The 27,924-nt window shown below is 40.2% G+C and overlaps 1 protein-coding gene across 3 annotated transcripts in view; it reads right to left on the reverse strand.

Annotated features, from left to right (window-relative positions):
- niban2b (niban apoptosis regulator 2b) overlaps window positions 1–27,924 on the reverse strand; it is a 47,489-nt gene that overhangs the window by 4,566 nt on the left and 14,999 nt on the right. For 2 of the 3 annotated variants that reach the window (XM_030418158.1, XM_030418156.1), the window contains exons 2-13: window positions 26,818–26,948; window positions 26,495–26,623; window positions 26,290–26,395; window positions 24,181–24,348; window positions 11,671–11,786; window positions 10,292–10,396; window positions 9,893–10,055; window positions 7,996–8,183; window positions 7,565–7,720; window positions 3,222–3,335; window positions 2,064–2,171; window positions 1,667–1,778 (exon numbers count right to left, since the gene is read on the reverse strand). In XM_030418158.1, coding sequence (XP_030274018.1) covers window positions 1,667–1,778; window positions 2,064–2,171; window positions 3,222–3,335; window positions 7,565–7,720; window positions 7,996–8,183; window positions 9,893–10,055; window positions 10,292–10,396; window positions 11,671–11,786; window positions 24,181–24,348; window positions 26,290–26,395; window positions 26,495–26,623; window positions 26,818–26,948 — 1,596 coding nt within the window. The remainder of the gene's footprint in view (window positions 1–1,666; window positions 1,779–2,063; window positions 2,172–3,221; window positions 3,336–7,564; window positions 7,721–7,995; window positions 8,184–9,892; window positions 10,056–10,291; window positions 10,397–11,670; window positions 11,787–24,180; window positions 24,349–26,289; window positions 26,396–26,494; window positions 26,624–26,817; window positions 26,949–27,924) is intronic. The other variant, XM_030418157.1, reaches the window with a different exon arrangement.

The raw sequence follows: 27,924 nt of genomic DNA on the forward strand, positions 1-27,924 counted from the left end.
AGGACATTTAAGATTTAATATTCATAAGATGGCCCAGCAAATAGGTACCAAAATTCAATTTGAAATGTCAAATTTGAAAATTAAAATGCATTAGCAGAAATGCTTTTTCATTTCAAAGTCAGAGCTGCATTTTTTGACTCATAAATAAAATTAGTAATAAATCATCCAAATTGCATTTTCATTTTCTTCTTCAAGACTGCTTATTATGTAACTTAATTAAAATGATAAGGAAAAGGACATTTAAGATTTAATTTTCAAAGATGACCCAGCAAATAGGTACCAAAATTCAATTTGAAATGTCAAATTTGAAAATTAAAATGCATTAGCCGAAATGCTTTCTCATTTCAAAGTCAGAGCTGCATTTTTGACTCATAAATAAAATTAGTAATAAATCATCCAGATTGCATTTTCATTTTCTTCTTCAAAACTGCTCATTTTGTTACACAAAGACAAAGAAAACTGCTTTTTCGTTTTGAAGCCCCCCCCCCCGCAAAAAAAGGTCCAAAATACAATTTGAATTCGCAATCCCAAGCGGCGCAGGAGAGTGACGTCAGCGGCCTCTTTTCTTCTTCAGCCCCCAGTCTGACCGACCGTGCTACGCATCTACGTTAGGGGGCGGTGGTGTGCTTATTCGACACTGGAGCAAGAGAAGGGACAAGAGGAGAGTGTGAAGGCTGTGTTGGTAGCATAGACTGTGGTACATGTTTTCAGAAACAGCGGGGAAATCACCACCATGTCCGGTTCTGTACTGCGGTCAAGCCAGCCATGGTTCGCGTTTGCGAATTTTGGTACCTATTTGCTGGGTCATCTTTTGAATATTAAATCTTAAATGTCCTTTTCCTTATCATTCGAATTAAGTTACATAATAAGCAGTCTTGAAGAAGAAAATGAAAATGCAATTTGGATGATTTATTACTAATTTTATTTATGAGTCAAAAAATGCAGCTCTGACTTTGAAATGAAAAAGCATTTCTGCTAATGCATTTTAATTTTCAAATTTGACATTTCAAATTGAATTTTGGTACCTATTTGCTGGGCCATCTTTTGAATATTAAATCTTAAATGTCCTTTTCTTTATCATTTGAATTAAGTTACAAAATGAGCAGTCTTGAAGAAGAAAATGAAAATGCAATTTGGATGATTTATTACTAATTTTATTTATGAGTCAAAAAATGCAGCTACATTCTTAAAATTAAAAAGCATTTCTGTAAATGCATTTTAATTTGAATTATGGTAAAAAATTTGCTTCCATAATACAGCACAGTTCATACCATAAAGCTTTTCAATAGTAACATGATATACCAGGATAGATACAAAGATTTAAAAAAAACATGGTAAACACAGCTGCTCTCTGCTTCGGTGGTTTTGTATATTTCGTATACATATATTTGGGTAATTTTTACGTTTAAAGGGTTTTTTGCTTTGTTTCAAGAAATACTTTATTTATGATAAAGTTAAGGTGGCCTGCTATCTCTTCTGGAAATTATTTAAAATGCTGAACAAAATGAAACACTAAAGAAAACAAAGAAACAAAGAGAAAGTATCAGAGCAATCCTTTGTGTATGTCTAACAGTGACATTTCCCATCCAGTGATAACTAGGGAGCCATAGGATGCAGCATCCTGGTCCACAAAACCATTTTTTGGTGCAAAAAGCAGAAGACTGACCCATCATGATGTCTTTCATCACAGAGTGCAGCACCACCTCCTCAAAGATGTTCTCCACCAGGATGAAACTTGAAAAGTCCTCAAAGATCAGCTCTTGGAAGCGCGGCAGCTCCTGCAGTTCACAGCAACAACAGTCAAAAGCGTTCATCATCTCAATTTACCTTTATATGAACTAAACATCTTTCTAAACATCCTCATGTAAACTTAAACTTAAACATATACAGATCAAGGCAGATACACTTCTACCATCTGTTACAGTATTACTACATGTCTTATTCATGATGACATACATGACAAAGACACTTGGTACAGTTTGACACTGCACAAGAACACAAAACAGACACAAAAAGTACATTAATCTTTCAGGTTTTTGCTCACAAAATGCAGTGAGACTCACTGGGGCACAGGACGGGCTGAGCTGTTTCAGCATGTAGGGGATGAAGATCTGGAGGAGAGCCTCGCGAAAGAAACGCTTCCTCACTGTGCTGCTGTCATAGTCAAATTTCTGAAAATTAACAAACAAAAAAGAAAAAGCATTAGAAACCACCATATGATTTTATCATACATTACATACATGTGTTCATATATTTTCCATCAGTGAACTGCTTCATTCTAAAAAGTACAATTTAAAAAAGGTAACATTTACTTTCCACCACTGTTGAGAAATCTTCCTGTGGTGTCAACAATCAGAATCAGTATTCCTTTATTGTCCCACGAATGGGAATTTTCTTTGCCACAGCAGCCGAAGGACAGTAATATTACAAAAGCAATATTGCACATAATTAACATGCAAATATAAACATTGTGGCAGTGAATTGTTATTTACAAATAATACATATGGTTATTAAAAAACTGACCAAACCAAAGATGAGAAATGAGTTGTGTATGGTTGTACTGCACAGTGCAGACTGAGGTCTACTGGGAGCAGTGCAGGCTGTAAAGTCTAACAGCACTGAGGACCTTCCTGTGATACCGCTCCTTCACACACTTGGGGTGTATCAGTGTATCACTGAAGGAGCTGCCCAGTGTTGTGATAGTGACCTGCAGGGTGGGACTCCTTCACCAGCAGCGATGAGCATTCAGCATTGTTAATGTTAGTAAAGCTTGTGAATGTACTACAATAACAAGTGATAAAGGGCTTCAGACATCGTCCTGCAAGTTTATCTTTTTTATTCTGGTTGTTAACGTTTGCTTTGCTGGTGCTTTTATTGATTTTCTACTGTATTTCTTGTGCTTTTTCTTTTAGGATCTGTAAAGCATTTTCGGTTGCCTTTGGATATCAAATGTGCTAATACAGTAAATACAAAATGCTGTATCGTAGGCAACTGGACTTGTTTCAGTTTCTTGAAGACGTTTCACCTCTCATCCAAGAGGCTTCTTCAGTTCTAACTAACTGGAGGGGAGTTGCAGGCTTTTCAACTCTGTGTGGGAGTGTCCTTACAGAGTTGTGAAGGGCTGTGTGGGCTCTGAGTTTCAGAATCATTAGGGCCACTTGTGGGTCGTTGACACAACCAGGCTTCATACTGTTGAATGTGTGATTGCTTGTGTGTTTCACCTTAATGACTCTGTCCTGGCAGCGCTGGATGGTCTTACAGAGCTCCTCTGTAGTCTGAGACTCCAGGCTCTGGTGAAGGATCTGCTCAAACGTGTACACTGCATCATCCATTTGCTGGGGGGGGGGCACAATACAACCGAAAGATTTTATATAATTTCATGTACAGGTTAGTGACTGACTTGAGTATTTCTAGTGACATTTGCATTTACAGTTTAAAATGTAAATAATAAACCACCTACAGTCCCGTTGCTCTCCATGATGTGCTTCCACATAAGCACATAATAGTACAGATTCACATTCATTCATTGTTCTCCTCAGTTACTGCCCCTACAGTTCTACTATACTGTTCTTGCAGCTGTTAGAACAAGCTGGACTTCATCCAGTCCTTCAACAAACACTGAGCAAAAGGAAGCTGCAGTATAACTTTACCTTGTGTCTTGATAGGAAAATGATTTGGAGATAAATAAAATGATATCACATCAGTGATAATTATTCATCTGGTCCAAGATGCATACATTATTTGCATGTAAAACAGACAGCTTCTGAAAAACAGTGCTTGACTGCAAATTAGGTCAAAGACATTTTTCAAACATTCTAGCACACAGAGAGCAGTGAGTCTGTGTGTGTATGTGTGTGTGTTAGCATCAGAGCAGGAGGCTGGAGTCAACACAGGGACGGCATCAGCATCAGCATCAGCATCAGCGTTTTGATAAAAACTTGGTCAAAGAATAAATGATTCCAGAAGGCTATAAAACTCAGATACTGACTTCATTATCTGCTGGATTAGATCAACTCACTGGTCAACCACAGAGTTCTGTTGCTGAATCAAAAACACCCGGCTTGTATTCACAAACATTCTGAGAATCCTCTCAGAGAGCTCCTAACTGATCCTAAAAACACTTCAGCTGGAGTTATATAACAGGAGGGAATTTTGAAATTGTAATTTTTTATATATACAAATGTATTTTTACAGTTGCCAAATATCTCAGTGCTGTGATCACTTTCATTTCTGCTCTTCTGGTGTTACTGCGTTGTGTCAGAGATTTGATCACTTCTCTAATGAGATCGAGCACACATTCTGCCTGCATGATCTAAACTGTGGCGTTTTATTCGCTCCCTTCTCCTCTGATGAAGAAACTCCTCAGGTTCTTAAAGTGCCTCCTCCCTACTTCTAACACATTTTCACCTGAGGAGCTCTCTTCAGGGCTGAGATGCTTCATGAATAACTCTTTCTTTACAAGGAGCTAGTCTTGATTTTGAGGAAAAATTCTTTGAAATGCCATATTTCTAAATTTTCTTATACTCTGATCACAAGGAGCAACTCCTGTACCGCAACGCTTTATAAATACAGTCCCAGAAACATTTGTAGGCAGAAACCGACTGTACTAAAACCTTTTGGCTTTTGTATTTTAACCGGATTAGAAATACTGTATATGCTTGAACAAACTTCACTATACTGACAAGATTTCTGAGGGCATTTGAAGGTAGCATCTGCCTAGCACCATAATGTACAATTTAATGTCAGAAAACCATGTCCATACATACATCTGGTTCTTTGACGAGGACTTTTATGGAGATGCACAAATGTATTTACTTCAAATTATGTTTTCAGCTGTGTCCAATTACTGGTTGGTTGGTTTATCAGCAGGATTACACAATCTAATGAAAGGATTTCCATGAAACTTGGATAGAGAATTGGTCTCAGGCCAGAATAGACCCCAGATGATAAAAGGACAGATCCAGAAAGTGTTACTCACTTCCTTTTAACATTGTGAGATGAGGCCATTTCCAATTGTATGAATCTTCATTAAAAAAACAAAACATGGGCACCGTTTAGCTCAGTGGGTAGAGCACGCGTCCCATGTGCCGAGGCTCTGCAGCGGACCTGGGTTCAACTCCCGGCCCGGGTCCCTTTGCTGCGTGTCACTCCCCCCCTCTCCCCCTCTTTCCTGTCATATCTTCAGCTTACCTATCAATAAAGCCATAAAAGGCCCAAAAAATATTTTCAAAAAAAACATGCGTATTTAGGAGGCTGGTATATTTGAGTGAGTCCAATGTGATGTAGATCCTAATAAATCTGGATCAGACAGATTTAAATTCATTTGATTTTTTATTGGATTTGGCCTGATTGAGTTAGAGGGGACTGTTATGCCTTGGTGGAGGTATGCGCTCTACTGAATACCTTTCTAGTTTGATATGTTTTTATAAAAGTAATTTTCTTTTCAGACTCGCCTTCTATTTCACAGCATTTTGGGTTATCAGATTATTTATATATGCATGTAAACTTGTATGTCTCCTGTTCTCTTGTCATTTCATCGCTTCACTGTTTGTTTCACCCGATATGTTTTTATAATGAGAAAAAAAAGGATTTGAGGATGAGGATAAACCGAAGAGTTTAGTCATCTCAGGCAAAGTTACTTCAATCAGATAGCAGGACAGAAGCACTGAACTTACACCCTGCACTCTGGATCCTTTGGTTGCTGTGGTGTAGTTTGAACGTGATAAATCCCGGCAGATTATCACCCAGGAACAGCACTGTAGCATGCTTAGAAACCTGAAGCTCGAGGCCTGCTGTGCCTAGTTACAGTTGTCAAGCTATGATTACATAACTGCTGTTCGGGACACATTTGTGTACACAGTTTTCCTGTGCAATGAGGGATTATTACTTACATCTCAGGTGCATTCATTTTACCTCCAAATAAATGTTAAGATAATCTACAAAAAAATACTGGATGGTTTATAACACGTCAGATTGACTTGTCATTTTGCTCCCCCAATCCAAGCCAATCACTTGATTAGCACGAAAGGGCTATTATCTTTTGTACAAACGATGCCACATCATGGTGTTTGTTGTTTGCAGCCCTGATAGAGACCTAGTGGTGGAAATGTGTGCTTTTTAATGATTTAGCCACTATAACGGCCCTTTCATACCTCCTTCCGTGTCGGATGCATGTTCTTGTATTTTGATTGCCTGAGTTGTCTCTGGTTTGTCCTGTTACTAAAGAGCACCCGGCACTATTTCTATTGACATTGTGTTACTTATGCTCCTACACTACAAAGCTACATTTTTAAGTTAAGAGGAAAGTTTATACTTGACTTAGGAAACGGGACTGATTTGTAGAAGAGAGTTCAACACTTGTGATTGGTGCAGCTGCACAAAAAGAACCAATGTTTTTCATCAATGACTCAGTGACTCAAGTTTGAACATCCACAACTCCAACAAACGCGGGCACACTTCACCTGCTGCTACTAAATGGACTTTATAGGGAGATTTTTCAAGACTTGGATTTATCTTAATTTTTTGCAGTGCAGGACTTGAGGACAGGCTTCACAGCTTGAATGTATGCAGTTTCTAAACAATACGTGAACTCTAAATGACCTTGAGTTCAAGTGCAGACCCCCCCCACTGAGCCTCACTGAGGAGGTCATGATGTGATTTATCCATGGGGGGATGGGGGGGGCTGATTGCCAGAATGGCTTTCTCTTGCCTCTTGGATCTCTTTGCCGAGACTGCTGAGTTCTTGTGCAGGTCTGGAAACATGAGACATGAATGCAATTGTTTCCTTAAGGCCCTGCGCTTTATAGCTTTATCTCACAGAGACATGCTAGATGATATTTAAGCTTCAATACAATGTAGAAAGCATCACATATAAAACTAAAACTAGTGAACTGTCGTATACTTCAGTGTCTCAACACCTTGTACTTTTATTCACACTTGCAAGGACATACTACATGCCTTTCCCAGGCAGCAGTAAAGACTTTCTGGCGTTCTAGGTATCCAAACCACACAAAGCTCAGATGTCTGCTGTTTTGTTTGCGTTTTCATGTTCACACAAGAAAAAAGGATTTGTGGATAAGGATAAACCGAAGAGTTTAGCAAAGTGATCTCAGGCAAAGTTACTTCAATCCAATAGCAGGACAGAAGCACTGCTCTTAAAACCTGCAGCCACTGCAGCATGCTTAGAAACCTGAAGCTTGAGGCCTGCTGTGAAAATAGTTACAGTTGCCAAGCTATGATTACATAACTGCTGTTCGGGACACGTTTGTGTACAGTTTTCCTGTGCAATGAGGGATTGTTACTTACATCTCTAGCTTAATCTAGAATTTTTTTGGTCTGCTCGACTTTCTGACCAGTCAGACTGAGTTGTTATGATGTCATTGTGCTGCCTCAAATCCTAGCCAAGTATTTGAATAGTACAATGTTATAATAACTGAAACTATGGACATAACCATGAAAATAAGACTTGAAGTTGTAATTAACCAGAATGAGGCTGTAACTGAGGACCAGCACAACTTCCAGTGTAAAACCCAGACTGCAAACAGGACCAGTGTTAGAGCGTCACCTCTCTCATGAGGATCTGGGCCCTCTGGACGAACACTGAGGGGCTGGAGACATCAAACCTCTGCTGCAGACCCTCCAGACTCAGCTGCTCCACCTTCTCATAGCAGCTCTGCATCTTCACCGGGTGGAAGGCCAGCATGGAAATCTTTTCCATGTGCTGAGGAGGAGGAGGAGGAGGAGGAGGAGGAGGAGGAGGAGGCGGCAGGGATGTGGGACAAAAACATAGGTTATTCTAGTTTCACAAATCACTGGACTATTGTGGGATTTCTGATTTCAAAGTCACACAGATTTCAAATCACTGCACAGCTGATGGCAATACCACTTCATACATGCAATATTTTTAGTCCTGAAAGGTCTGATGGCCTGCTGATTACTCAGGTTGCTGTCACAGCAAAGTCTGTCAGTCCTTAACCTCCTCCTCTACCTCCTCACCTGTGCCAAGGCCTCCTTAGTGCCGTCATTGAGAGTGTTCTTGCTCATGTCCACCAGTTCTCTGAAGAACACATCACGGACTTCAGCGAAGCCTCGGCTGGTCGGCTCCATCAGGGCGTCCAGGATGGAGCTGATGTAGGGCTGGATGCTCACCTTCAGCAGCTTCTCAGATTTGTGGAGAACTACCTCTGTGGGGGAACGATGGACATGGGTCACTCTTTGAGACAAAGCACTCCTTCACGATTCAGTCAATATGAAGACTACATTACTTTTACAGAAAATGTATATATAAATTATAAATGCAGCCAGATTACATGGGTCATAATTTGGCTCTTGGTGATATCACAATGTTTCTTTCGTTCCTTTAAATTCTTTAAAGCAAGTATGCACTGTCACATTACAAGATATAAATACAATAGGTCAGATTATATGAAGGTAGATTTGTGTCTTTATTATTTAATCAAAAAAAAGTTTGCTTCAATCAAAATATATATTTTCAATAAAAAAAACCTTTTCAATCAAAGAAAAAAAGTTTTTGAATGCAAAAATATAGTTGAGACTCAAAAAAATGCATTTGAACACTGTTTTTCTTTGATTGAAAATGTTTTCTTTGATAGAAGTAAAGGTTTTTCGCTTGAAGCAACTTTTTTGATTGAAGTAATGTTGTTTTGTGTTTGGGCCATGTTATGGGTAGGACATTTGTGTCTTTATAATTCAATCAAAAAAGAAGTTGCTTCAAACAAAAAAAAAATATTTTCCATAAATGAAAAAATCACTTCAATCAAAAAAAAACTTTTTCAATCATAGAAAAAAAGTTTTTGAATGCAAAAAAATATTTGAGACTCAAAAAATTGCATTTGAACACTTTTTTTTTATTGAAAATGTTATCTTTGATTGAAGTAATCTTTTTTTGTGTTTGGGCCATATTATGGGTAGGACATTTGTGTCTTAATTATTCAATCCCAAAAAAGTTGCTTCAATCAAAAAAAATATTTTCAATCAAAGAAAAAACTGTTCAAATGCAAAAATAAAATTGAACCCCCCTAAAAAAACCAAAACATTTGAAGTGTTGTTGTTTGTTATTGTTTGTATGGTTTTTTTGATTGAAGTGAAGGTTTTTTTTATTGAAAATATATATTTTGATTGAAGCAAACTTTTTTTTTGATTGAATAATAAAAACACAAATCTACCTTTATAAGATTATATATCTGATATTATTAATCAATTTACAGTGGCATATCCCTCTCTTGGCTTTAATATCACTTATATGTTATTGCATTTATCTTCTTATTGTGCTGCTACTGTTGACTATCCTCTCCACTGTCACTGCAACACAGCAGCAGCTGAAAGTTCCCTTTATCATTGTGAGGAATTGAGTATGTGTGCCATGACTCGGCTGTGTGACAGCGACAGGAAGCTGTCAGACTGCTGGCTAACAGTGGTACAAATGTAAAGAATGGAGGTTGAATCCAGTGTTATGAGTCAGTGTTGGGTAATGTGTGTTTGCTGGTCCTTCTGCAGTACGCACATTATTTTCTTTCATTTCAGCAGTAACCTAAAATGGGTAAGGGTTAACAATAATTGATGCAGCAATGTCAGGAGATATCTTTAACAGGAACATTACTGATCAGGAATACATCAGTGTAATACAGCAGTATGCGTAGTTGTATACAAGCATTTCTTTCTTTATTTATGGAGTGGCAAGTGTGCCACTCAAAACATGTTTTACCTTTATCTAGTGTCAGATGCTAGACTGGATGCCTTTCATGTAGCAATGAAGAATAATTACAGATTCAGACTGGCATAGAAATTGAAAAAAGAACAGCATAAAAACATGGATTGAGAAATTTCTCCCCTCTGTCTTTCAGCAGACATCAATGTCCGCTCTCTCACTAACCTCTGATCTTGTTGGTGATGTGCTCCTTGGAGGTGATGATCTGGTCCATGTCTGTCCGTATGGAGGCCTCCAGAGAGGAGCGGGCCACCTCACACTTCTGCAACACTGCCTCATACTGGGCTTGACACTGTCCCTGCACCAGGCTGTATACCGCATCACTGATCTACACACACAGACACAGAGGAAACACACATATGAAGGCAGAGACTCCTGCTCTTTTCAGTCGCTCTGTTTAAGTGAATGAAATGCCTCTGCCCAGTCGGCATTTATGTTTTAAGATACCAGCCTCTTCCCCCTGTTCACCTTCTAAAAGATCTGTAGAGATATTCTTTTTTTTAAAAATGATTTGATTTAAAAAGACATACAGTATAAGTGGATGTATGTGGAGAAGATTTGTACCAGCATCCAGTTCCTCTGCCTGTCATGTAGTTTGCCCTTGAGGCGGGGAGAGATGAGGTCCCTCAGCACAGGGAGGAGACCCTCCATCACCAGGTTAGACAGGATCTACACACACACACACACACACACACATATATATAAGCATATATTTTTAAAGCATAACACATTTTCTCTGTGCAGTATGACTGAATTAAAAACAATATATATTTTTGTTGCTATAGTCCTCTTTGGAGTGCTACATTATTGAACATACAACCCTGATTCTGATGCTAATCCCTTTTTGTCATACCTATACCAGATTGAGATTTTGAGGATCGGATCGATGTGTTGGGCTCTTTGTCTTGTTCCTTTGGTTCTTTCCCGAGCAGTTTTTGCTAACAGCCACGTAACACTGAAAATGGCTGTTCCTAATTACCATGTAACATCTTATTCACATAAACATTTGTTTTCCTGTTAAAAAGGAGGATCAGCCATTAAAGAGCTGGAACATCATGTGATGTCTGTGTGGGTTTGCATGGAGTTTTAGCACTGCTCAGTAGAGGTATAGAAACCTGGGCCATGCAAGATCAGAAGTGGAAACGCTCAGCAGACAGTCAACAGTCTCACTTTGTTGGATGCACACCACAAACGATGCTAGTGGAAGGGGCAGGAATTTAGAGAATGTGTTTCCCTGTGATTGATCTGTATGTTACATAAAGCGTGCCAGAGCTGCTGCTTCACCCATTACAATACACAACCAAGCCTGGTGTGTTTCATCAGTAGATGTTTTTAGACAGGGCACCAAGCCGCCAGGACGGGCAAATTGGCTCTGCGTGAGGTGGGCAGAGGTGTCAATGACCTGCACTGTAGTGCGACCCACAGCCGGGGAGTTTTTAAACCAGGAAACAGCTGATCACAGCAGTCAGTCCATCATTTCATCCGCGGACATTAAGATGAACAACTGGACAGCCGCTGAGATCCAGGAGATGCTAGCGTCTCCTGGGTCTCTGTAGCTGTTTGGTTGTGTTAGCTTGATGTTGTGTTGGCAAACTAGGAACAGTCACTACTTTCAAATTAAAAGCCCCCCGCTAAGAACCCAGTTCTAAACTCCAATGGGGTGCAATGTAAAGCTCTTATTTTGAAGACAAATTCGTTGTCACTGTTCACAGCCCAACTTCGAGCTTCACATCACGTCACATGTTTACGCCTACCTCAGAGGCGGCTTTTGGAAAAGGAGGAATATTACGCCTCCGTTTTAGAAAGACAGGCCGCCCTTACCTTGGAGCAAATGTAAAATGTGTGCATATTTGATAGTGCAGCATGACTTCCTTCCTACTTGAAAAGAACAGGCACACTCCAAGAGACAGAGGATTGATAGATGTTACTACTGCCACACTCACCTGTGATGGTTCACCACACATCATCTCCCAGGTGCCATAATGTCCTTGAGCTTGGCGGTAGAGTCGTACTGCATCAGTAAAGGCTGGTGTTTGGATTTTTTTCTCCTCTGATAAACCTGGGATGGGAGGATTAGTAGCTGTTAGCTGTTAAGCCCACTATCTAGTTAGCAGTTTGGACAAAACCTGCTTCCTAAAATAAATAAATACAACACTAATGGCTGCCATTTTTCATTCCATCATTATCATAAACCTATTTGATGGACCATATTTGGACATGTGACGGTAAGAAAAGCAAAGACGATCGATGAACGATCTAGCTTTCAGGGTCAAAGCTATTGGTGTTGTTCATGTTAGCTCACACTGTCATCTTACTAGGAGTAAAACAGAGACCAAGTTAACTTCATGAGTAGCTCCAACATTATTAGCATATTGTCCTACTGTGTGTGTGTGTGTGTGTGTGTGTGTGTGTCTGTGTGAGTGAGTGCGAGAGAATGTGCGCGCATGTGCACCATTGAAGTTTAAATGGCAGTAATCAGCTGTGGAGTCAAATGGTGCATGAGAAAGACATGGCCCCTAAAAAAAGTTAAACTTCTCTATATTCCTTCAAGTTGTCTGGCTTCCAAAAGGAAATGAAAATCTGAATCTAAAATATGTTCAGCCCTATTGGACAGTTTTTGAGAACTCCCAGCGATGACATGTATGTGGGGGAGGGCAGCGGCAGGACGAGAGTTGCTTGTAGTACCAGGAACAGGAAGTCCCAAGACCCTCTCAAAGAGGGGGTTGTTATTTTGACTGAGCCTCTGCTCATGAGGGGATTTCAAACCAAAGATCAAGATTTACAGTCTCCTATTCCATCTGAACAACCAACAAAATTGCTTCTCATTTTAACACATTGCAAGACATCAGTCACATCTTCTGGATTTAGCTGTGGCTTCTTTCAAGAGTGACTAAAGCTTACGTCAAACTACTATTCAATGCAGCTTCTACCAACTGTTGGCTCTGGACCAAATCCCAGTGATATTTATACTAGAAATGGAGCAATAAAGGATAGAGTTATTGGACTCTTGGCACCTACTCTGTTTCATCTACAGTAGTGGGGAAAGTCCAGAATCATGACATTATGAGGGGTATTTCATCCACCTTATCATACCCTTACACTACAAGTCTTCAATCCACTAGAAAAGACCAAAGGGGAAAAAGAAAAAAGAAAGGAGTACAAATGAGGGCTAAATAACAACTACCTCCTGGTTTGAATCCAGATTGAGGCCCTTGCTGCATGTCACTGCCCTTTCTGTCACCAAATCAGCTGATAAAAACACAACAGGGTACATATGGATTCAGAGACAATTCCTTTCATTCTTTAAAATCCTACTGAATATATTTTCTATATAAAATTATTTCTATATAAAATATATAACCATTTTCAGGCAAAATTTGAAAAATGCACTGAAAACCTGCACTTATCAAGTTTTTGGAGTGCCTGACTCTGTATTTTTCCTGCCCCGCCTAGCAATGGATGCAGTTAGCATCCAGTGCTAGACATAATTTAGTTCAGGAGAACATTAATTCTCAGTTTGGTTCATTTTAAGTCCTAATTTTACATTTGCTTTCACGCTAACAGAGCCCTCTGTGTGAAGAATAATGACTGGCTGACCTGGGGTGAGATCAGTGCACCCACACCTTGACTTTTCAACAGAGCTGTTAAAAAGTCAGTGCAGGTCTCTGTGCGGCACACAGAGAACATATGGAGTCATTCAGCCGCTCACACGTCATGCAGCTGGCCTTTGTCACGGCTCAGGCATGTTAACTATTGGTACCATTTCCTCTTCCATGTTCCTCACAGGCCCAGCCCTAACAGCTAACACAGGTTTCCAATCAATGCTAGATGCTGCAGAGATGTTAAAGCAACACATTCACATTCAGGTTTTATAGCTACAAAAGTTAAGGAATAAGTATTACAATATTTCAAGCTCACAAAATGATTACGATTAAGAGACATGCAGTCAGAGCTAGAACAACTGAGGGAATGGATCCTGATTGAGAGCAGACTTGGACAGACACAGAGCAGTCTAAACAATGTGCTGCTGTTAAGTCATGTTGTAACAACCACTCACTGCCTCTGGCACTGCCATTAAATCTCTCAATTATCAAACAATACATGTCACTGTATCCACTGCCATAGCTGTATTACATTTGCTGTAACTGATGTCTTGTTTTAAGTCATCAAAGCACTAGGTTGGTTTAAAGAGTTTCAGGAGGAGAGGGGAAACGAAGCAGAGGCTTGAGGAGCTGTGAGCTGTTACCAAACTGTTACAAACACCTAAAACACAGGGGGTGTTATTATCGTATAATGTGCAGTTCTGTTCATCATGCTGTAACACATTCTGTCTGGTTTCTTCATAAGCAAAGAAGGATAAACAGTGACAGCTACTATGCAAACAACTTACAAATGATTTGAATACACATATTGTGTACCTGTGATACATGGTGATAAATATACTGAGAACTAAAGACTGAGGTCTTTATTGTCGCCCAGTATCCAAGGACTTATGTTTATCTATACTGGGCCTCGATATTTACATGTAGTGCTAGCGTCCAGCGTCCATGGAGCGGTCTCCTTTATGTAGCCAGGTAGAAAGAAGGGTGTGGAAGTTGGGGAGGTTGATGGGAAGTCTTCATGCAGAGGATTGGAGTTTGCTTCCTGTCCAAGGCCTGACTGACAGACTTGTAACCAGTTTCTCTGACATTAAATTACACCATTGTTACTATGTGCAGACATTACAAAAAGTTAAAACAGTTGTTTTTTATTATAAATAAATAAATATATATATATATATATAAATATAATATTATATATATATATATATAGATATATATATATATATATATAGATATATATATATAGATATATATATATATATATATATATATATATATATATATATATATATATATATATATATATATATATATATATATATATATATATATACACACACACATACAAAAATATATATATATACATACAAAATAGTGTTAAAGAAATGCTTGCATTGAATGGAAAACAAGTTGTTTTCATGTGATAAGGGTCGAATATTTTTGATTGTATTCCTTCCAATCCAACGTGTTGTCATTATTGATTCATCAAATACGGCAGCTTTGGTCTTGGAGCCCTCTATCATCAGTTTTGCATGTTCAGTGCTCTGTGGTCAAGTTAGTAATAATAAATATGCAAAGCTTGCTTTCAGACATCTCACATATAACAAGTTATGGACAGCTGGTTAGGCGTAGGTACCAAAACTGCTAGGTTTCCCAAAAGGGTTTAGGATGTGTGGTTAAAGGGTAAAACCTAAGCCATGTCTCTGGAGTCTGCTTCTGGATGAGAAATAATCTGGTGAAATGTTGTTTTTCAGAGTTTCTCTTAAGCTTTCCGCCTGCAGCAGCACTGTTTTTGTGGAGATGTTCCATAAAACCCTAAGCTGGCTTTTGAGTTGTTTTCCTTTTAGTGGTTGTGAAATGGATTGGAACTGAACTGTTTTGGGGTTGTGGTGAAAACAAACTCTGTTACCAAGTGGATTGAACTCTGGGGCATCTTTCAAGCACACACCTTCACCAAATTTGAATAGAGCTGTGGTCTGTTTGTATACTTCATTGCTACTTGCCATTTGTTTTATTGTTTCCGATGGTTTGAGGGAGCCATTTCATTTCTATCATATCTCTATCATTGCTGTCTGTTTTTTAGTAGAAAAAAAGTCAGTTCTTTCCAATATCATGCAACCCTACTAAGATGATTACTAACTACCTGCTCCCATTTTCAATCCTTCTGGCTGTAACCAACTTAATGAAACCCTGATAAAACTTATACTCCAGGTTCTGAGAGAGGGCTTTTTCAGCAACTTGATATGGAGCATGACAGTCGGAGTTCCAGACTTATGTATTGTATACAAGGAGCTTGAATGTTGGATGTGGAAACTTCCTGAATCACAGTCTCTTATCTTATGAAAACAGAGTGCAAATCAGGCAGTTCTACTGGCTTTGTCTGTATTCACCTCACATGTAACAGAACCTGGTAATCTACACTCTGGGACTGTGTGCGTGGTGTGTTAATAAATTAGTACAAACACCTATTTGTCTGTTTCTGTTTCACCCTACAATAATTATAAACTGTGTGTCTGAGATTGTAAGTGCAGGTGTGGTGAATGAAGTGCAGCACCTGCCAGTTAATGAAGCCTCTGCTAAAGTAAACAGCAGATGTGTAGTTAGAACAAAGCTTCTGTTGTAAGTGACAGCTTCCTCCTGGGTCCTACCTCTGACACCGTGTTCATCTGAGATGAGCACCATGGCAACCAGGTAAATATGTCATGGCCTGACACCATGATGTATTTATTTTACTCTTATTTACACTTGCAATCCAGTGTCAGTTTCACATTCCTCTCTGATTGTGACAGCTACATATACAGCTGAGACCTCACAGTCTGGAGTTCACATCTCACTTTCACAGGAGGCTGTTCTGTCTGTCGTGCTTCAAGACAGCAATCATCGTTCCCGTACCTAAAACATCTACTATGTCTAGTCTTAATGACTACCGCCCTATGGCTCACATCCCCATCTTGATGAAGTGTTTTGAGAAACCAGTTCTCCAGCACATCAAACACAACATCCCTGCAAGCCTGGACCCTCACCGGTATGCTTTCAGAAACAACAGATCCACAGAGGATGCCACATCTACTGCGCTTTGTTGACTTGAGCTCAGCATTCAACACAATCTCACCCATGAAGTTGATCGAACACTAAACAATCTGGGCTTCAGTACAACACTCTGCAACTGGATATTGGACTTCCTCACAGAAGTGAGAAAAAGAATATCTGATCACATATCATACAATGTACAACATAATGAAGCTGGTAGTGGTGCATTTAACCAATCCTGGGGGAGCCGTGGGTGCGTGTTTGCACCCAAGGACCAACATCAGATCTTAGCCAGTGCTGCCAAGGGCACTGACTGCAGAATCAACCTATGGTACTTGTTTTGATGGTAGGGGAACCCGGAGTGCCAGAGGAGAAAGCAAGCACAGGGAGAGTAGGCAAACACTGCACAGAAGAAGGAAAATACACACACCCCTGTCTACATCAGTGGGAGAGTCATTAAGCACATAGAAATGCATAGTTGAAAGAAAGAATATCTGCGTTCTGGAAAATAGTTATGTCCTCTGATGGAGCCAGTTATGCACAATGGGAGGACTGCAGACACTGTTCTTGTTTTCTAACCTTGTTTGGTCAATACACTAGATAGTGAGTCTAGAGAAAAGTGCCTCTGAAATATCACTTTCAGGAATGTTTCCAAAAATACATGGCTTCATGTCTGAGAGGGGCCGGAAAAAGTGCTGGGACTGAGTTTCTCCCCAATTCAGAAAGAAGAAAACCTGTGCACCGCAATAGAAGTGATTCAATACTGGGGCCGAGCATGTAAGACAAGATGAGACATTCTGATTCAAAAGAACCGTTTCATCATCAGGTATCATTTAACAAACTTAGATGAACTTAAAGATTTATGAATAAGTGTAGAAAAGTGATACTTTCATGTCCACAAAGCTCTTATCAAAACGCATCAAGGGCTCCATCTTAACGATCTGAAACGCAAGTATCAAACGCAAAACACAAGTAGCTTTGTGGGCGGCTCTCAGGTGCTGTTGCTATAATGCCGGCGGGATAAATGACTCTTGCGTGCGACGCAAATCTAAAATGGGTTGGTCTGAAGTAGCTACATTACTCATAGGTGTGGTTTGGGCGTAACGTGCAATAAACCAATCAGAGTGTCATCTCACATTCCCTTTAAAAGCAGGTGCGCTCGTTCCATGGAGGACTGCTATTATAATGGCGAATTTGCCAGGTGCACGCCAGGAGCGGTTCACAGCCGAGGAGACCGACGTTCTCGTCAGGGCCGTAAAAGACCGAGAAGTGGCCTTGTATGGGGATGGGAGGAATCCATCCAAATTAGCTTTGGTTAAACAGGTGTGGGAGGAAATTGCCACAGTTGTTTCTACGACTGGCATCCCCAGGACATCGCACCGGGCCTCGGGAGCAGTGTGCACGGGCCGAGCAGTGCGCAACGGCCAGCTGATGAGGGAGCAGCGCAAACACCAAGGTACAGAGGATCCAGACCCACTACACGCCGTGGCAGCATTGTCAGACCGGACCGCACTGTCCGGGATGCGGCAAGGTATTAATGACCGGGTGGCGATGTTGCTGCGGCCTCTCAGGCGCATCGCCTCAAGTCTTCAAACGCACCACCTGCTCCTGTTGTGCCCCTTCCTCCTTCCTCCTCCCTCCTCCTCCCCCAACTCCATCTCCGTCCACCTGCTCCACTAGGAGCACATCGCGCATTGCCACTCCCGGACCCTCACGGCTACGGCGGGCGCGTCGCATATCAGAGGGGAAAATAATTACTTCTTCTGTTTAAATCTTTTCAACTTTTTTTTGTATGTTATGCAAAAATGGGAACTGCTTCCTTGTAGATGAGAGAAGCAAAGTGTATGCACGTTGAGCTACATTATGGCCAAGCATGCACCCTTAAAATAGCATCTGAATAAGCGCCACTGACTTTAGACTAGGTTTTTCCTGGTCTGTTGCAGAATTGTTTTCTGAAACAGCAAAATAGCACCAGTGAACGTTTGCGCCGGAACACGCCTCCTCTTTTCGCTGAACCGCCCCCAGGACCGCAAACTCATTCCCTAATTTAAGGACGTGCGTCTGTGGAGGGAAAATTCCAATGTGCGCCGAATGCAAAATAGGAATTATACAAGCGCCAGTGTACAAAGTCAATTGCGCTTAGTGCAAGATAGAACAAAAACATTTGGGGGCTCTAACACAGAACATTGGAGGAACTCTTCCAGGATGAGGCCATTCTTGCTCTCACTGCAATCTCCACTTTTCCACAAAATGTCTCAAATAAGGCAAGTGAACAGAGAGCACATTGCCAATATTTTTTGATTGATTGGTTTATTTAAGTGTCAAACACCATGGTTGGTGCCCAGCCCTCATGGGCTTATTAGACACTAATCATATTCATCAAATAATAATTTTACAGTTACATCCACGATAGCCACGTGACATAATACAGAACACATCATAACATAACTAAACCAGTAAAAATATGGATACAAATACAAATGGATTGTCATATAGGATACAAAATACTTTGCCGCAGATACCAGGCCTTTTCTATAAATTTTGCTAGGGCAAAAAACATCATTTTCAAACAACCAGCACAGAATCTCCCCTTCATATTTCCCTAATATATCAGGATTTTTAAACTGGATTGATTCAAAAAGACAATTCCTTAAATCACAATATAAAGGACAATAAAAAACAAAATGAAATTCATCTTCCACAACCTGGAGATCACAAAATTCACACAAACGTAAATGTTCAGGTGTACCTTTAAATCGACCCACTTCTACTGCCAGAGGTAAGGTACTGGTTCTTAATTGAGCACAGAGGGACCTCTGCCTTCTCTTTAAATTCAAAAAAATATAAGGTTCTGTAACACAGTCATTCTTAAACTGAACATAATTTCTAAGCTTTGGCTTCTTCCATATATCCTGTTTCCATTGATCTTCATATTTCCTAAATAATCTTTGTCTGATGACATTTATATTACATTGCAAATTATTTCGGAACATTATAAGTCAGAGGCAGACAATATTATTGAAACCTCTCTAGACCAGGGGTGATGCTTTGCTCTGTCCCAATTAAACATTTTCCTAGTTAGCCTTTCCTCTGGCAGACTAACAAGACGGTTCCACAATCGCACCATTTCACATCTTTGTTTTACAATACATGGATCCCATCCTGCGTCCCCTTCAACAGCTACTTTTGCTGCATATTTATGCACACCATGAAAACACCTCACAGCACGATTCTGTACAGAATTACAATCAAAAACCTCTTCAAAGCCCCAAACCCCTGCAGCATAAAACAAAACCGAGTCAACCAAAGATTTATAAAGTTGTGTAAATGTAGAAAGACCAAGATCCGTACATAATTTCATTTTACTCAACACAGAACCTAATGCTCTTCCAGCAGACTCTGCTAGTATTTTCCTTCCCTCTGAAAACTTCATATTTTCATCAAAAACAAAACCAAGATATTTATGACGGGTATATTTTAAAAGCACAAGGCCAAACTGAAATATATGATTACTCTGTAATTCGCTTTTCTTCCTAAAATGAACAACTTGTGTTTTTTCACTATTAATGGTAAGACGCCATTTACTGCACCAAGAGCTCATAATATTCAGCATATTTTGTAAATTAACTTCATTTTCTGCCATCAAAACAATATCATCTGCATAATGCAAAATACTTAGATTCATATCCTCTATTGGAACACCCAGATTAACCTGCTTAACTTCCTGAGCTAGATCACTCCTCTTCCACTTTGTTTTAGAATTGATTTTAAACTTTTATTGTTTGTTTTTTACGCCATTAATGGCCTGGCTCCCCTCCTACCTGTCAGAGATTTTAACTGTCCGTGATCATGGCAGGGCCCTCCGTTCTTCCGGCCAGCTCCTGTTAGAGGTCCCAAGGTCAAGATTTAAACAGTGGGGCAATCGTTCTTTTGCTGTCACAGCTCCCAGGCTGTGGAACAGACTGCCCCCTGACATTCACACCACTACTGACCTCAGCCTTTTTAAATTGAAGCTATAGACACACTTTTTTAGATTGGCATTTAACTCTGACTAGGGTAGTCCTGCTCTTAGGTGTACTTATTTTGCCTGTTTTTTACTGTATGCACTTTTAGAGGGCCTTTAACACCCTGCAGCACTAGTAGCACTTTCTTGTGTTTTTATGTATTGTTTTTATATATTATTTTATTGCTTTGATGTAAAGCACTTTGGGTACCGTCTGGCTATTGTAAAGGGCTATACAAATAACATTTGATTGATTGATTGATTAATCATTTATATAAAAAGCGAATAAAGACGGGGAGAGTAAGTCTCCCTGCTTCATCCCGAAAGGCGTTGGGAACCAGTCCGTTCTTAAATTATTTATTTGTACACAAGCAATGGGGTCTCTGTAAAGGACTTTTATAGCATTATAGAATTCTCCATTGATACCAGATGAAAGTTATTTAAACAGCAGAAGATCTCGGTTAACACAATCAAATGCCTTTTTTAAGTCAACAAAGCAAGAAAAAGTACTTTTACCCTTGTCCAAACGAGCTCTCACCACAGAGGATAACACATAAATATGGTCAATACAGGCCCTGTTTTTCCTAAAACCATTCTGTTCATCTACTAACCCTCCATAGGGTTCCAAAAAAGTATTAAGTCTGTTGTTAAGGACTCCTGAGTAAATTTTGTAGACTGTGCTGATCAAACTAATCCCTCGATAATTTAATGGGACTTTTATAGATTTTGGGATGGGTTTGATAATTGATCTATTCCACTCAGATGCCATTTTGAAAACATATGTGACACAAACAATGTAGGACATTACACAAGTTAGGGCTTTTAAGTACCTCATTAGGGAGGTCTTCAATGCCCACAGCTTTATTTTCTTTGGCTTTGTCTAGCACTTTAAGTACCTCATCTAACATAATCTCACTGTTCAGTATATCATTTTAATAGTATACAGTATTCATGCCAGATCCCATCTCAAGTTTTACTCTACAAGTTTCATCTAAGAAATGATCATCAAATAAAGTGGAACTACTATAAGCATATAAGTCACTATACTCTTTTTCCCACTTTTTAAATATTTGACCGGACTCAAAAGAAGATCCACCGCTTTCCATTAAAACCTCCATGGGTATTAACGTTTTCATTTTTGGTCCTAACTTATGTTTTTTCCTCCAGAATTTTGTTCTGTTTGTAATTGTTCTAACTTGAGGGCTTGGCCTCTATTAAACCTCCTTTTAAAGAACCTGAGCTTTCTATCAAAGTTAACCTGGCATTGCTTGAATTCACTATGCAAGGCCCTCCTCTTCCAGGGTTCCCCAAGATCGCATTTAAGAAATGTTCTCTCTGCAGAACACAATTTCGACCATAACTCATTTAAATCATTATTCCAATATGGTTGTTTAGTTATGTAATATTTCTTTGGAGAACCCATTTTTTTTTTACAGGACAATATTTCTCCATCTCATCATGCAAAAGATTACAGAGATTGGTGTAACACTGGTCCATCTGTTCCTGATTTTCCTGTACAATCTGTAATTGACCTATTACCTCCAGTAGGGCCCTGCGACACCTCTCAGAAGAGAGAAAATCACCAGGATAATTCCTGTCTCGTCTTTTTGCATGCTGTGGACAGTCAACATTATTCTGAGTATTAAATACCTCTCCCACTTGAAAACATAAACAAAGAACTGAATGGTCAGGGAGTCTACTATGATCACTGATCAAATTAAAACTTTCTAGACCAACTCTGTCAATAAGATCAGAAGGGGTGTAAACATTAAATCCAAGACATGTTTTCATATCAGCATGAGATGTCACTATGTAATCAACAACAGCTTTGTCCCTTACAGAAATAGAAGTAAAGTTATCATTTTCAGGATTTAACCTCCTGTTAAGTATACAACATTTAGAGTCCTTCAAAAATTCCATAAAGGTATGACCATGTTTATTTACATTTGTGTCCAAAACTATTCGAGGAGAAATATTATCTCCTTCCACATAGTCCTTTAGAACCCCAGTTCGGCTGTTAACATCACCACAGATATAAACTGAATCCACCTTGTCGGTAACAGTGTATAGCAACGCCAATAAATGGTCAAAATAGAGATCTGCGACTCTTTATGCACAAAGCATAAGCAAAAGATTACATCAAATGTTTTATCAACAATACCAACTGAATACCGTTCCAACACAGCATTTTTAACCAAGAAACCCACTCCACCAGAGGCTTTAACAGCTCTCTTGTGGGCAATACGATTATGTCCAAACCAGGTGAATCCATCTAAGTCCAGTGTATCACTGCATAAGTGAGTTTCATTCAGAGAAATGAAATCAGGGTCTAAGGATTTAAGTAACAATGTCCTGAGTTCACAGTTTGACAGCGTCCACCCATTAACATTCCAATGGACTAACAAAAACTGTTCATTAACAAACCTGGCAGGCTGGGCAAGCCCCTCTCAATAACTCCGTCAGCTGACAATCCCTCTCTCGCTGCACGCCGAGGCAACTGCATCTGCTTCACCATACGACCATTAGCTGCCAAGTAAAAGTCCTTCCCGACTGTAGTTTCACGGATCAAAGTTCTGAAGTTCAGATCCATCAGTCGTTCGGCATGTGATTTCGCTGATGACACATAGACTTTATTGAAGCTGTCGTTATCTTTAAGCTTTGATTTTCTGCGCAACACGGTCACTTTCTCCTGAACCGAGCTCAGCTCCACTTTAACAAGCCCCGGTCGGTCTCCGCGCGCCTACACCTGCTCCACAGCAGCGGGACAGAGCACAGTGTCACATCCAAGGCCGACATGCAACAGGTCGTTCACTTTAGCCATTAAATCCTCTCCTTCTGATTGAGGAAGCCCCACAACGATCAGGGAGACATCTGGATCAAAGCTCTTCTTCTTCGCCTCTTTCTCAGATATTTTCTGCTCCATCTTTTCCATTCGTGCACACAGAATTCCCACCTCAGTGTCCAGATTTGTCTTCATGTCTTTTGAGGTCTTCTCCATCTCTTTCAGGACAACGTTCTGATTTTCAGCCATCATCTTCTCCATCGATCCACGCAACTTATCAACTCTAGAATTTACTTGCGTTTCCATGCTATCAGTTCTAGAATTGACTTGCTTTTCCATGTCAATCTGCATGTGGTCCAGTCTTGAATTAATCACTTTAAGTTCTTTCATTACCGCAGCACTGCTGTAACACTCGCTCTCATTCTTTTTGCTGTTTCTGGAGCCTTGCCCTCGTTTATCTTGTTTATCGCGATCCCCCATAATTTTGTCCAAAATGCAGCACTTCACGCCACAATGCGAAGGTGTAAACTTTACAATCCTAGCAAAGGTCAGTTCCGACCGATAAATCACAGGTTTTGTAAAAGTTTGTTCAAAAGTTTGAGAGCATCAACACGCCAACACGCTCATGCGGCCATCTAAGAGAACAGCGTGGTCAAAACAAATAAGTTCAAGTGACAGATATTCAGTCTCACAGACTGTCCCAGAGGCCACACGTGGGGAGGCTTCGATCCACTCCATTCAGCTTGCAGCCCGAGGCAGCCACAGACTTAATCAAAAGACTCAAGTTCATATTTATCTAATAAACCAAACCAGAGCATCAGTGAGGGCTGATGTGTCCTGGCGCCTTCTAACTTCATTTAACTTATTAAAGCATTGTAAAGCATCTAATTAAAAAAGTGCTTTGCATAACTAAATCCTCAACTAATTGGAGCATTAATGACCAATGTAAGGACATTTTACCATCAAGCATGTGTTTGTGTGTGTGTGTGTGTGTGTGTGTGTCTTTTGTTGCTCTCATTAGTTGGTTGGCACTCACCATCATTGGCATGTCTGACACAGTCCAGGAGGACAGCGTGCCACTTCTGCTGCTCTTTCTCTGTTGCCACACAGAAGTAATAGTGACGGGCATAAGGGTGCCACAGGATCAGAGGGAACTGGGTGGCACACTTCAGGAAAGGTGAACTTCCCAACTTGGCTTTCACACCTGGAAAAACATTGACACAACATAAACATACCAAGTAATTATTGGCTAGTATGTTGTAGGCCCTATAATGAATGAAAAGTGTCTATGTGCATTCAAGAGATTGATGTAGGCCTCGGCAGCAGCATTATTAATCCATGTAGCGCAGTCAGGCAATAATCAAGCCCACATTTTTAACAACAAGAGCATCACCTGCTGCCATCTGGCAAAAGATACACAAGTATCCACTGTCATACCACCAGACTACAGAGCAACTTCGTTCCTTAGGCTGTCAGACTCCTGAATTCATCATTAACATCCCACCAAGAAAAGGCTATTTTTGTGACTTGATTATTATTTATTCATTAGTCTGTCTAACTTTTTTTAGTGTGAATGTAGCTTAGAGAATTACAATATAAATTATTTTAGAGCCTTGTGTAAACTTTAGAAGTTAAGCCAATTCATATTTAATTTGTTCTTGAGTTAGTTTATTAAAAACATGTGTTTACACAGGTAACTATTCACTTATTTTTGTTTACAGTTATTATTATTTACATATTTTCATGTTTAAATCTTTTCAGTAGCTTCTCAGTATCTTTTCAGATGAGACAGCTACAACAATGTGTTGAATGTACCTTTTGGGTTACCGTTACAGTTTTGGGTACCTCAGTCTTTGTAGCTTCGGTTAGTCCAGTCACATATGAGTCAGAACAGGGAAGTGTTGTTGTTGTTGTGAAGCTGAAGCTGAAGTGCGTTAAAAAGTAAAGTGCTGCATAAGGAAATTGTCTGTCTCCATGCTGCTCTTCTTTATCCTTAAGAGTGCTCAAACCACCACACACCGAACCCCAACGTTACATTTGTGTTGCATAATGACAGCTAAATCAATCTTTAATCTTAATGGTGTATCATTAGTAAAATATGGTCAGAATTTAAAGGTAGTTCCAAAAACATAGAGGGCAGCATGTCACCGGAGCAAACAACAGCTGCTGCTCTATGGTTGCTAACCTAGGCTGTAGCTAGTGCAGCTACCATTAGCTAATAGGTTTATGGCTCAGTTAGCCATAGAACCAGTGGCCCTAGAGTTTGTCTGGACTAAGACCTCGGATCAGAGGGGGAGTCACAATAGGAGACAGGGCTGGGCTGGATTTGGCAGCCTGAAAGACCAAACTGGGACTGAACATAGCCTCAAAGACCAATGGAGGTCAGTTTGAAAATAGGCAATACAGTAAGGAGGTGATTTACAGCAGCTCTGACCAGGACTATGACTTCGGGGTTGACCAGAAACGGTAGGCAGTGATGGGAGAGGTATGCAGTAGGAGAGAAGCTAGAGAAAGTCAAGCATCAGCAGTGGGGAAAAAACGGTATGTAAAGCCTGAATATTTTTACATCTTATTCTCTGAACTGAGGATTCATTTGGACCAAACAAGAGGTGATTTTGATAAAGTTTGTTTTAGGATGAGTAAATGAGGTGATTAATCTCTTCACAGAGTCTACTTAAGTTTTCCAATTGATGTAAAGGTGAAGCCATAATGATCGAAGTAAGTGATACCTGTAATAATCTTATTTAATAGAAAATCATATCTCAGATGCTCCTTTGTCCCATTCTGTTCTATTCTATTGCCAACTCAGTCAAATTTGTAATCACCAAGCATATGAAGCTGTGAGCTTCTCTGACCTGCAAACACCATCACTCTGTACCTCTCTCCATTTATAATTCCTCCCAATGTTCCAACCCACCCTAAACTACCAAACTCAAACTTATTGAGATCTTCTTTCCAACAAATGTGTCATACATCATCAGTCAGCAGGAAATCCCCAAATTACCCCCGGTCCGTTAAATTATGTCGTACATGAAACCGGTCCGTAGTGCATAAAAGGTTGGGGACCACTGCTTTAAATGATCAGCATGAATTGTTGTAGCTAAGGCTCCCCTCCCCTTCTCTCCCATCCCATCCTCCGCCTCACCAGGCAGGCAGTTGCTGATCAGATCCATGTATTGCTCAATAGATGTCAGAACTTTGCAGCCGGCGCAGTTGATGGTTCCTTTGGGATGGAGGTGTCTGTCATGAGCCTGGTAGTGAAGACATGGGGCAGAGTTATCATGTTGAACAGTTAGGGAAACAGGCATCATATAAAACAGTCTGCACAGACACTTTTATGTTCCCCTCACCGCTTTGTTGTCATAGTAACTGATGTTGTAGGAGTCTGGGACGAAGAAGAAGCGGTTCCTCCATTTCTTATTCTCATCCAGGTACTGAAAGAGTGAGCCGGAGAAGATAGACTTGTTCTCCAGTGGAATCTGTGGGTGAAACACATTTCGATTCAATGACATGATATTATACTGCACAGGCAGGTGGAAGGTGTGCTGGACACACACTCCTTTCTGGGCAGAAGTGCCCTTATATACAGTTGTGTTCAGTCGTTTATTTCAAAAAATTTAGGAAACATATTGGCAGATGTTGAGAGGCAGAGAAGTGGAAGAGGATGTTATACCTTGCGGTGTAGTAGTTGGGGTTGAGGGCTGCCTCCTCCTTCTATGTCAAAGCGGACTTTATTAAAGAGAGCCACTGCATACTGCTGCTCATACAGATGCCCAAACTTCCCCATCACCACCCCAGTCTGAGCTGAAACATACAAACACACACTGTTAAGAATACAATGACTGTAATGTTTATTGTGTTTCACGTGGTGCTTGAAACAATGAACATTCAGCTTCAGGCTGTGACATATGTGGACTTTCAACATTCACACACACACACACACACACACACACACACACACACACACACACACACACACACACACACACACACACACACACACACACACACACACACACACACACACACACACAGTAAATATTTCAGTAAATATTCTGCCCTAAGTTCTAACAGCACCTTCAAATTATTCATGCTTTTATAAATGGAATCATGGTCAATATAATTTGCCTTTTTTTCTTCAATAAAAAAAAGATTAATTTATTAATAAAAAAATCAATTAATAAAAAATAAATATGGTCAAATGAGTGATTGCATAAGTATTCACCCCCTTCAAGACAGTATTTAGTAGATGCACTGTGGGCCATCAAATCACAGCATTGAGTCTGTGTGGATAGGTCTCAGTCAGGCTTGGACATCTGGACACTGCAATTTTACTCCATTCTTCTTTACAAAACTGCTCCAGCTCCGTCATGTTGCATGGGGATTGGGCATGAACAGCCCATTTCAAGTCCAGCGCCAAATTCTCTATTGGATTGGGGTCTGGGCTTTGACTTGGCCACTCCAGGACATTCACACATTGTTGTCTTCAGACCATTTCTGTGTAGCTTTCGCTGTATGCTTCATGTCACTCTCTTGCTGGAAAATAAATCTTCTCCCATGTCGTAGTTAGACTGAATCATGGTACTGTCTACCTTTACAAGCCTTCCAGGGCCTGCCGCAGAGAAGGGTCCCCACAGCCCGATACTGCCACCAACATGCTTCACGGTGTGGATGGTGTTTCTGTGTTAATGTGCAGTGTTTGGGGTCCACCAAATATAGTAAATTCTGATGGCCAAAAAGCTCCATTTTGTCAGACCAAAGAATCTTCTTCCAGTTGACC

This window comes from Sparus aurata, chromosome 5 (genome assembly GCF_900880675.1).
Source record: "Sparus aurata chromosome 5, fSpaAur1.1, whole genome shotgun sequence".
NCBI classification, from domain to species: domain Eukaryota; kingdom Metazoa; phylum Chordata; class Actinopteri; order Spariformes; family Sparidae; genus Sparus; species Sparus aurata.